Source organism: Dendrobates tinctorius, unplaced genomic scaffold (genome assembly GCF_039654945.1).
Source record: "Dendrobates tinctorius isolate UK_male_01 unplaced genomic scaffold, ASM3965494v1 ptg000424l, whole genome shotgun sequence".
Lineage (NCBI taxonomy): Eukaryota > Metazoa > Chordata > Amphibia > Anura > Dendrobatidae > Dendrobates > Dendrobates tinctorius.
The window spans coordinates 1,337,160-1,350,005 of record NW_027362088.1 but is presented as its reverse complement, the minus strand read 5'-3'; the positions used below and the strand labels follow the sequence as shown (position 1 = coordinate 1,350,005).

Below are 12,846 nucleotides of genomic sequence, written 5' to 3'. Positions count from 1 at the left end.
GATGTTAGCTGGTCCTTTTAAGGCAGGGCTGCAATGATGTTGAAATGTGTTTTGGGGGATAAAGATAATTTTCTAGGCAAATATTGACTTTGCAAGTAATTGCTGTTAAGCTGATCACTCTTTATAACATTCTGGAGTATATGCAAATTGCCATTAGAAAAAATGAAGCAGTAGACTTTGTAAAAATTAATATTTGTGTCATTCTCTAAACTTTTGGCCATGACTGTACAGGGAGCTCCCCCGAGTGGGGGCTGCATTCACGATCTTATCATGTATCCCTGTATACATGGAGCTCCCCCGAGTGGTGGCTGCAGACAGGATCTTATGTATCTCTGTATACAGGGAGCTCCCCCTAGTGGTGGCTTCAGACAGGATCTTATGTGTCAATATACAGGGAGCGCCCCCTAGTGGTGGCTGCAGGCAGGATCTTATATATCTGTATACAGGGAGCTCCCCCTAGTGGTGGCTGCAGTCAGGATCTTATCACGTGTCTCTGTTTACAGGGAGCTCCCCCTAGTGGTGGCTGCAGACAGGATCTTGTCATGTGTCTGTTTACAGGGAGCTCCCCCTAGTGGTGGCTGCAGACAGGATCTTATATATATCTGTATACAGGGAGCTCCCCCTAGTGGTGGCTGCAATCAGGATCTTATCACGTGTCTCTGTTTACAGGGAGCTCCCCCTAGTGGTGGCTGCAGACAGGATCTTGTCATGTGTCTGTTTACAGGGAGCTCCCCCTAGTGGTGGCTGCAGACAGGATCTTGTCACATGTCTCTGTTTACAGAGAGCTCGCCCTAGTGGTGGCTGCAGACAGGATCTTGTCATGTGTCTCTGTATACAGGGAGCTCCCCCTACTGGTGACTACAGACAGGATCTTATGTATCTGTATACAGGGAACTCCCCCTAGTGGCAGCTGCAGACAGGCTCTTATGTATCTCTGTATAGATGGAGCTCCCGTTAGCGGTGTCTGCAGAATCCAATGCATATGTATGTACATGAAGCGCCCTGTGCAGGCAGTACTTACAAGGTTTTCATGTGAAGGATTTGGCACCGCTCCGCAGTAAATCGTGCAGTATAAACATTTCTTTCCGAGATCCCACAGTGGGGGCATATCCCCCAGGGCAGTGCAGATGCCTTCAGGGCAGATACAAATGGACCAGTCACCAAAATACTGGGCATGGAGAGCAGCTTCTGATGGTTGCACTTACTTACCAAGCAATCCCTGCACCAGCCCCTGCCCCAGTAAATACCTCCCACAGGAGCTGCTTACCCTCACAATCCACCACACAGAAGGTTTCAAATAATTCTCTTTATACAAGAAAGTCTACAATTAAAAACCAGCCCCCCGGGTGTCCCCAAGTATGCACCAGCCCCTGAAAAAAAGGGGTGGATGGGAGCAGAGTCTGTGGCATCACTCTTCCCCCGCGATCCGTGTCCTAGAGGTAGAGAGGAGGGAGCTCTGCACGGCCCGTCCTCATTACTGGGGTGTACAGTCTCTGTCTGCAGCCGGAGGGAGTAAGGCAGAGGGGGAGTTGATGAGGGGGCAGAGTACCATCAGCAGAGGGGGTCACGGGGGCTCGTCGTCACCACAGCCGATGCTGGTGAAGATTGCGACTTAGAACAGAGCGGACGTCAGCCGTGAACCTGGCGGGAAAAAAAGAGAAGTCAGACGGACCGCAATAGCTCCATTCCCACACACATCACAGACCCCACATGTCACAGCCTCCCCTCCCTCCACATCACTGGCCCAACACCAACCACGCGTCACAGCCTCCCCTCACATCACTGACCCAGACACAAACCACACGTCACAGCCTCCCCTCACGTCACTGACCCAGACACAAACCACACGTCACAGCCTCCCCTCACATCACTGGACCAGGCACCAACCACGCGTCACAGCCTCCCCTCACATCACTGGACCAGGCACCAACCACGCGTCACAGCCTCCTCCCCACGTGTCAGGGGAAGGCTGTGACATCACTGGCCCAGACCACCTGCTCGTCACAGCCTCCCCTCACATCACTGGCCCGCCGCCAACCACGCGTCACAGCCTCCCCTCACATCACTGGCCCAGACACCAACCACGCGTCACAGCCTCCCCTCACATCACTGGCCCGACACCAACCACGTGTCACAGCCTCCCCTCACATCACTGGCCTGATACCAACCACGCGTCACAGCCTCCCCTCACATCACTGGCCCAGACACCAACCACGCGTCACAGCCTCCCCTCACATCACTGGCCCGACACCAACCACGTGTCACAGCCTCCCCTCACATCACTGGCCTGACACCAACCACGCGTCACAGCCTCCCCTCACATCACTGGCCCAGACACCAACCACGCGTCACAGCCTCCCCTCACATCGATGGCCCAGACACCAACCAAGCGTCACAGCCTCCCCTCACATCACTGACCCAGACACAAACCACACGTCACAGCCTCCCCTCACATCGCTGGCCCAGACACCAACCACGCGTCACAGCCTCCCCTCACATCGCTGGCCCAGACACCAACCACGCATCACAGCCTCCCCTCATATCGCTGGCCCAGACACGAACCACGCGTCACAGCCTCCCCTCACATCACATCACAGCCTCCCCTCACATCACTGGCCCAGACACCAACCACGCTTCACAGCCTCCCCTCACATCACTGGCCCGACACCAACCACGCATCACGGCCTCCCCTCACATCACTGGCCCAGACACCAACCACGCGTCACAGCCTCCCCTCACATCACTGGCCCGACACCAACCACGTGTCACAGCCTCCCCTCACATCACTGGCCCAACACCAACCACGTGTCACAGCCTCCCCTCACATCACTGGCCCAGACACCAACCACGCGTCACAGCCTCCCCTCACATCACTGGCCCGACACCAACCACGTGTCACAGCCTCCCCTCACATCACTGGCCCGACACCAACCACGCATCACGGCCTCCCCTCACATCACTGGCCCAGACACGAACCACGCGTCACAGCCTCCCCTCACATCGCTGGCCCAGACACCAACCACGTGTCACAGCCTCCCCTCACATCACAGCCTCCCCTCACATCACTGGCCCAGACACCAACCACGCGTCACAGCCTCCCCTCACATCACTGGCCCGACACCAACCACGCATCACGGCCTCCCCTCACATCACTGGCCCAGACACCAACCACGCGTCACAGCCTCCCCTCACATCACTGGCCCGACACCAACCACGCGTCACAGCCTCCCCTCACATCACTGGCCCAGACACCAACCACGCGTCACAGCCTCCCCTCACATCACTGGCCCGACACCAACCACGTCACAGCCTCCCCTCACATCACTGGCCCGACACCAACCACGCATCACGGCCTCCCCTCACATCACTGGCCCAGACACCAACCACGCGTCACAGCCTCCCCTCACATCACTGGCCAGACACCAACCACGTGTCACAGCCTCCCCTCACATCACTGGCCAGACACCAACCACGCGGCACAGCCTCCCCTCACATCACTGGCCCTGACACCAACCACGCATCACAGCCTCCCCTCACATCACTGACCCAGACACCAACCACGCATCACAGCCTCCCCTCACATCACTGACCCAGACACCAACGACGCGTCACAGCCTCCCCTCACATCATTGGCCAGACACCAACCACGTGTCACAGCCTCCCCTCACATCACTGACCCAGACACAAACCACACGTCACAGCCTCCCCTCACATCATTGGCCAGACACCAACCACGTTTCATAGCCTCCCCTCACATCACATCACTGGCCCAGACACCAATCACGTGTCACAGCCTCCCCTCACATCACTGGACCAGGCACCAACCACGCGTCACACCCTCCTCCCCACGTGTCAGGGGAAGGCTGTGACATCACTGGCCCAGACCACCTGCTCGTCACAGCCTCCCCTCACATCACTGGCCCAGACCACCTGCTCGTCACAGCCTCCCCTCACATCACTGGCCCGACGCCAACCACGCGTCACAGCCTCCCCTCACATCACTGGCCCAGACATCAACCACGCGTCACAGCCTCCCCTCACATCACTGGCCCGACACCAACCACGCGTCACAGCCTCCCCTCACATCACTGGCCCGACACCAACCACGTGTCACAGCCTCCCCTCACATCACTGGCCCAGACACCAACCACGAGTCACAGCCTCCCCTCACATCACTGGCCCAGACACCAACCACGCGTCACAGCCTCCCCTCACATCACTGGCCAGACACCAACCACGTGTCACAGCTTCCCCTCACATCACTGGCCAGACACCAACCACGTGTCACAGCTTCCCCTCACATCACTGGCCCAGACACAAACCACACGTCACAGCCTCCCCTCATCACTGGCCCAGACACCAACCACGCGTCACAGCCTCCCCTCACATCACTGGCAAGACACCAACCACGCGTCACAGCCTCCCCTCACATCACTGGCCCAGACACCAACTACGCGTCACAGCCTCCCCTCACATCACTGGCCAGACACCAACCACGTGTCACAGCCTCCCCTCACATCACTGACCCAGACACCAACCACGTGTCACAGCCTCCCCTCACATCACTGGACCAGGCACCAACCAAGCGTCACAGCCTCCTCCCCAAGTGTCAGGGGAAGGCTGTGACATCACTGGCCCAGACCACCTGCTCGTCACAGCCTCCCCTCACATCACTGGCCCGACGCCAACCATGCGTCACAGCCTCCCCTCACATCACTGGCCCAGACACCAACCACGCGTCACAGCCTCCCCTCACATCACTGGCCCGACACCAACCACGCGTCACAGCCTCCCCTCACATCACTGGCCCGACACCAACCACGTGTCACAGCCTCCCCTCACATCACTGGCCCAGACACCAACCACGAGTCACAGCCTCCCCTCACATCACTGGCCCAGACACCAACCACGCGTCACAGCCTCCCCTCACATCACTGGCCAGACACCAACCACGTGTCACAGATTCCCCTCACATCACTGGCCAGACACCAACCACGTGTCACAGCTTCCCCTCACATCACTGGCCAGACACCAACCACGTGTCACAGCTTCCCCTCACATCACTGGCCCAGACACAAACCACACGTCACAGCCTCCCCTCATCACTGGCCCAGACACCAACCACGCGTCACAGCCTCCCCTCACATCACTGGCAAGACACCAACCACGCGTCACAGCCTCCCCTCACATCAGTGGCCCAGACACCAACTACGCGTCACAGCCTCCCCTCACATCACTGGCCAGACACCAACCACGTGTCACAGCCTCCCCTCACATCACTGACCCAGACACCAACCACGTGTCACAGCCTCCCCTCACATCACTGGACCAGGCACCAACCAAGCGTCACAGCCTCCTCCCCACGTGTCAGGGGAAGGCTGTGACATCACTGGCCCAGACCACCTGCTCGTCACAGCCTCCCCTCACATCACTGGCCCGACGCCAACCATGCGTCACAGCCTCCCCTCACATCACTGGCCCAGACACCAACCACGCGTCACAGCCTCCCCTCACATCACTGGCCCGACACCAACCACGCGTCACAGCCTCCCCTCACATCACTGGCCCAGACACAAACCAAGCGTCACAGCCTCCCCTCACATCACTGGCCCAGACACCAACCACGCATCACAGCCTCCCCTCACATCACTGGCCAAGACACCAACCACGCATCACAGCCTCCCCTCACATCACTGGCCCAGACACCAACCACGCATCACAGCCTCCCCTCACATCACTGGCCCAGACACAAACCACGCGTCACAGCCTCTCCTCACATCACTGGCCAGACACCAACCACGCATCACAGCCTCCGCTAACATCACTGGCCAAGACACCAACCACGCATCACAGCCTCCCCTCACATCACTGGCCCAGACACCAACCACGTGTCACAGCCTCCCCTCACATCACATCACTGGCCAGACACCAACCACGCGTCACAGCCTCCCCTCACATCACTGGCCAGACACCAACCACGCGTCACAGCCTCCCCTCACATCACTGGCTAGACACCAACCACACGTCACAGCCTCCCCTCACATCACTGGCTAGACACCAACCACGCGTCACAGCCTCCCCTCACATCACTGGCCCATACACAAACCACGCGTCACAGCCTCCCCTCACATCACTGGCTAGACACCAACCACACGTCACAGCCTCCCCTCACATCACTGGCCCAGACACCAACCACGCGTCACAGCCTCCCCTCACATCACTGGCCCAGACACCAACCACGCGTCACAGCCTCCCCTCACATCACTGACCCAGAACCAACCACGCGTCACAGCCACCCCTCACATCACTGGCCAGACACCAACCACGTGTCACAGCCTCCCCTCACATCACTGGCCCAGACACCAACCACGCGTCACAGCCTCCCCTCACATCGCTGGCCGAGACACCAACCACGCGTCACAGCCTCCCCTCATATCACTGACCCAGACACAAACCACACGTCACAGCCTCCCCTCACATCGCTGGCCCAGACACCAAGCACGCGTCACAGCCTCCCCTCACATCGCTGGCCCAGACACGAACCACGCGTCACAGCCTCCCCTCACATCGCTGGCCCAGACACCAACCACGTGTCACAGCCTCCCCTCACATCACTGGCCCAGACACTAACCACGCGTCACAGCCTCCCCTCACATCGCTGGCCAGACACCAACCACGTGTCACAGCCTCCCCTCACATCACTGGCCATACACCAACCACGCATCAGCGCCTCCCCTCACATCACTGGCCAGACACCAACCATGTGTCACAGCCTCCCCTCACATCACTGGCCCAGACACTAACCACGCGTCACAGCCTCCCCTCACATCGCTGGCCAGACACCAACCACGTGTCACAGCCTCCCCTCACATCACTGGCCAGACACCAACCACGCATCAGCGCCTCCCCTCACATCACTGGCTAGACACCATGTGTCACAGCCTCCCCTCACATCACTGGCCAAGACACTAACCACGCGTCACAGCCTCCCCTCACATCGCTGGCCAGACACCAACCACGTGTCACAGCCTCCCCTCACATCACTGGCCATACACCAACCACGCATCAGCGCCTCCCCTCACATCACTGGCCAGACACCAACCAAGTGTCACAGCCTCCCCTCACATCACTGGACCAGGCAACAACTACGCGTCACAGCCTCCTCCCCATGTGTCAGGGGAAGGCTGTGACCTCACTGGCCCAGACCACCTGCTCGTCACAGCCTCCCCTCACATCACTGGCCAGACACCAACCACGCGTCACAGCCTCCCCTCACATCACTGGCCCAGACACCAACCACGCGTCACAGCCTCCCCTCACATCACTGGCCCGACAACAACCACGCGTCACAGCCTCCTCTCACATCACTGGCCCGACACCAACCACGCGTCACAGCCTCCCCTCACATCACTGGCCCGACACCAACCACGTGTCACAGCCTCCCCTCACATCACTGGCCCAGACACCAACCACGCATCACAGCCTCCCCTTATATCACTGGCCCAGACACCAACCACACGTCACAGCCTCCCCTCACATCACTGGCCCAGACACCAACCACGCGTCACAGCCTCTCCTCACATCACTGGCCCAGACACCAACCACGCGTCACAGCCTCCCCTCACATCACTGGCCCAGACACAAACCACGTGTCACAGCCTCCCCTTATATCACTGGCCCAGACACCAACCACGCGTCACAGCCTCCCCTCACATCACTGGCCCAGACACCAACCACACGTCACAGCCTCCCCTCACATAGAATCATAGAATGGTAGAGTTGGAAGGGACCTCCTGGGCCATCTGGTCCAACCCCCTGCTCAAAGCAGGATTCGCTAAATCATCCCAGTCAGATGTCTGTCCAGCCTCTGTTTGAAGACTTCCATTGAAGGAGAACTCACCACTTCTCGTGGCAGCTTGTTCCACTCATTGATCACTCTAACTGTCAAAAAGTTTTTTCTAATATCTAATCTGTGTCTCCTCCCATTCAGTTTCATCCCATTGCTTCTAGTCTTTCCTTGTGCAAATGAGAATAAAGTTGATCCTTCTACAATGTGACAGCCCTTTAGATATTTGTAGACAGCTATTAAGTCTCCTCTCAGTCTTCTCTTTTGCAAACTAAACATTCCCAAATCCTGCAACCTTTCCTCATAAGACAGGGTTTGCAGACCGGTCACCATTCTGGTCGCTCTTTTCTGAACTTGCTCCAGTTTGTTGATGTCTTTTTTAAAATGTGGTGCCCAAAACTGGACACAATATTCCAGATGAGGTCTGACCAAAGAGGAGTAGAGGGAAATAATGACTTCACGTGATCTAGACTGTATGCTTCTGTTAATACATCCTAGAATTGCATTTGCCTTTTTTACTGCTGCATCACACTGTTGACTCATATTCAGTCTGTGATCTATTAGTATACCCAAGTCTTTTTCACATGTGCTGTCACTTAGCCCTATTCCTCCCATTCTATATATGCTTTTTTCATTTTTATTGCCCAGATGTAGTACTTTGCATTTCTCCCTGTTAAAAACCATTCTGTTAGTTGCTGTCCACTTCTCCAGTTTATTTATATCTTTTTGAATCCTCTCTCTCTCTTCTCTAGTATTAGCTATCCCTCCTAGCTTTGTGTCATCAGCAAATTTAATCAGTTTACCCTCAATTCCTTCATCTAAATCGTTGATAAAGATGTTGAACAATACAGGGCCCAGGACAGAGCCCTGTGGTACCCCACTTGAGACATTCTTCCAACTGGATGTGCAGCCATTTATGACCACTCTTTGGGTCCGATCACTAAGCCAGTTATGAATCCACCTAACAGTTGCCTTGTCCATTCCATACTTAGTCATTTTTTCAATAAGGATTGTATGAGAGGCTTTGTCAAATGCTTTGCTGAAGTCAAGATATACTATATCTACAGCATTTCCTTGATCCACCCAATCAGTGATACCGTCATAGAAGGAAATTAAGTTAGTCTGACATGACTTATTAGCTACAAACCCATGCTGACTCTGTTTAATCACTTCATTCTTATCCAGGCATTGACATACATGTTGTTTAATAATTTGTTCAAAGATCTTTCCTGGTATAGAAGTCAGACTCACCGGCCTATAGTTGCCTGGGTCCACCTTCTTCCCCTTTTTGAACATAGGAACAACATTTGCTCTTCTCCAGTCTTCTGGCACTTCTCCTGTTCTCCAAGAATTTTCAAAGATTATGGAGAGGGGTTCAAAAATTTCTTCTATCTCCTTCAGTACTCTGGGGTGTAATTCATCTGGACCTGGAGACTTGAATTCATTTAGGTTAGCTAAGTGTTTCCTCACTATCTTTCTGTTTATAGATATCCTGGATTCTTCTATTCCCTTAATAGGACAGTGAATAACAGTTGATGTTACATTTCCTTTCTGAGAGAAAACAGATGCAAAATAGGAATTTAAAAGTTCAGCCTTCTCAACATCCTGTCTTACCATTTCATCATTTTCATCCTGTAAAAATCCTATAGCATCTTTGACTTTTCTTTTACTTTTGACATATCCCCAAAATCCTTTATTATTGCTTTTGACATCTCTTGCAAGCCTCAATTCATTTTCAGCTTTAGCTAATCTGATTTGTGCCCTGCAGGTTCTGCAGACAGCATTATATTCTTCTTTAGATATGCCTCCCTCTTTCCATTTTATAAACATTTTTTTCTTCCTTTTTAGCATGTGCTTAAGTTCTGTGTTCATCCATCCTGGTTTCCTTAAATGCTTCCTATTCTTCCCTCTTTTCGGAATTGTTAACAACTGTGCTTTGAGAAATTCATTTTTCAAGATTTCCCATCCTTCCTGGACATTTTTGTCTTTAAGGATATCCAGCCATTGGATCCCTCCAATTCTCTTTCTGAATCCCTTAAAATCTGCCTTTCTGAAATCTAACCTTGACGTCCGAGTCTTCACAGGTCTTCCGCCTCTAGTTATCCAAAATTCTAAAATAGCATGGTCGCTACCTCCTAGGGTCCCAGCCACTTTTACCTCCTCAACCATTTCCTCCCTGTTTATAAGGATTAGATCCAAGGTAGCAGTTCCCCTTGTTTTCTCCCTTACCTTTTGGAAGATAAAGTTGTCAGCAAGAGAGGATAAGAATTTCCTTGACCTGTTAGTTTTGCCTGAGAGAGATTCCCAACAAATGTCTGGATAGTTGGGCCAGACACCAACCACGCATCACAGCCTCCCCTCACATCACTGGCCCGACACCAACCACGCGTCACAGCCTCCCATCAAATCATTGGCCCAGACACCAACCACGCGTCACAGCCTCCCATCACATCACTGGCCCGACACCAACCACGCGTCACGGCCTCCCCTCACATCACTGGCCCAGACACCAACCACGCGTCACAGCCTCCCCTCACATCACTGGCCCAACACCAACCACGCATCACGGCCTCCCCTCACATCACTTGCCCAGACACCAACCACGCGTCACAGCCTCCCCTCACATCACTGGCCCGACACCAACCACGCATCACAGCCTCCCCTCACATCACTGGCCCAGACACCAACCACGCGTCACAGCCTCCCCTCACATCACTGACCCAGACACCAACCACGCATCACAGCCTCCCCTCACATCACTGGCCCGACACCAACCACGCATCACAGCCTCCCCTCACATCACTGGCCCAGACACCAACCACGCGTCACAGCCTCCCCTCACATCACTGACCCAGACACCAACCACGCGTCACAGCCTCCCCTCACATCACTGGCCCGACACCAACCACGCATCACAGCCTCCCCTCACATCACTGGCCCAGACACCAACCACACGTCACAGCCTCCCCTCACATCACTGGCCCGACACCAACCACACGTCACAGCCTCCCCTCACTGGCCAGACACCAACCACGCGTCACAGCCTCCCCTCACATCACTGGCCCAGACACCAACCACGCGTGACAGCCTCCCCTCACATCACTGGTCTGACACCAACCACGCGTCACAGCCTTTCCCTCACATCACTGGCCCAGACACCAACCACGCGTCACAGCCTTTCCCTCACATCACTGGCCCAGACACCAACCACGTGTCACAGCCTCCCCTCACATCACTGGTCCGACACCAGCCACGCGTCACAGCCTCCCCTCACATCACTGGCCCGACACCAACCACGCGTCACAGCCTCCCCTCACATCAATGGCCCGACACCAACCACGCGTCACAGCCTCCCCTCACATCACTGGCCCAGACACCAACCACGCGTCACAGCCTCCCCTCACATCACTGGCCCGACACCAACCACGTGTCACAGCCTCCCCTCATCACTGGCCCAGACACCAACCACGCATCACAGCCTCCCCTTATATCACTGGCCCAGACACCAACCACACGTCACAGCCTCCCCTTACATCACTGGCCAGACACCAACCACGCATCACAGCCTCCCCTCACATCACTGGCCCAGACACCAACCACGCGTCACAGCCTCCCCTCACATCACTGGCCCAGACACCAACCACGCGTCACAGCCTCCCATCACATCACTGGCCCGACACCAACCACGCGTCACGGCCTCCCCTCACATCACTGGCCCAGACACCAACCATGCGTCACAGCCTCCCCTCACATCACTGGCCCAACACCAACCACGCATCACGGCCTCCCCTCACATCACTTGCCCAGACACCAACCACGCGTCACAGCCTCCCCTCACATCACTGGCCCGACACCAACCACGCATCACAGCCTCCCCTCACATCACTGGCCCAGACACCAACCACGCGTCACAGCCTCCCCTCACATCACTGACCCAGACACCAACCACGCATCACAGCCTCCCCTCACATCACTGGCCCGACACCAACCACGCATCACAGCCTCCCCTCACATCACTGGCCCAGACACCAGCCACGCGTCACAGCCTCCCCTCACATCACTGACCCAGACACCAACCACGCGTCACAGCCTCCCCTCACATCACTGGCCCGACACCAACCACGCATCACAGCCTCCCCTCACATCACTGGCCCGACACCAACCACGTGTCACAGCCTCCCCTCATCACTGGCCCAGACACCAACCACGCATCACAGCCTCCCCTTATATCACTGGCCCAGACACCAACCACACGTCACAGCCTCCCCTCACATCACTGGCCAGACACCAACCACGCATCACAGCCTCCCCTCACATCACTGGCCCAGACACCAACCACGCATCACAGCCTCCCCTCACATCACTGGCCAGACACCAACCACACGTCACAGCCTCCCCTCACATCACTGGCCCAGACACCAACCACGCATCACAGCCTCCCCTCACATCACTGGCCCAGACACCAACCACGCGTCACAGCCTCCCATCACATCACTGGCCCGACACCAACCACGCGTCACGGCCTCCCCTCACATCACTGGCCCAACACCAACCACGCATCACGGCCTCCCCTCACATCACTTGCCCAGACACCAACCACGCGTCACAGCCTCCCCTCACATCACTGGCCCGACACCAACCACGCATCACAGCCTCCCCTCACATCACTGGCCCAGACACCAACCACGCGTCACAGCCTCCCCTCACATCACTGACCCAGACACCAACCACGCATCACAGCCTCCCCTCACATCACTGGCCCGACACCAACCACGCATCACAGCCTCCCCTCACATCACTGGCCCAGACACCAACCACGCGTCACAGCCTCCCCTCACATCACTGACCCAGACACCAACCACGCGTCACAGCCTCCCCTCACATCACTGGCCCGACACCAACCACGCATCACAGCCTCCCCTCACATCACTGGCCCAGACACCAACCACACGTCACAGCCTCCCCTCACATCACTGGCCCGACACCAACCACACGTCACA

The 12,846-nt window shown here is 56.2% G+C and overlaps 1 protein-coding gene across 2 annotated transcripts in view; it reads right to left on the bottom strand.

Annotated features, from left to right (window-relative positions):
- Positions 1–1,291: 1,291 nt before the first annotated feature.
- Positions 1,292–12,846, bottom strand: part of CTDNEP1 (CTD nuclear envelope phosphatase 1) — a 92,902-nt gene continuing 81,347 nt past the window's right edge. For both annotated transcript variants that reach the window (XM_073564072.1, XM_073564071.1), the window contains exon 8: positions 1,292–1,641. In XM_073564072.1, the coding sequence (XP_073420173.1) occupies positions 1,581–1,641 (61 nt within the window). In that variant the 3' untranslated portion in view covers positions 1,292–1,580. The remainder of the gene's footprint in view (positions 1,642–12,846) is intronic.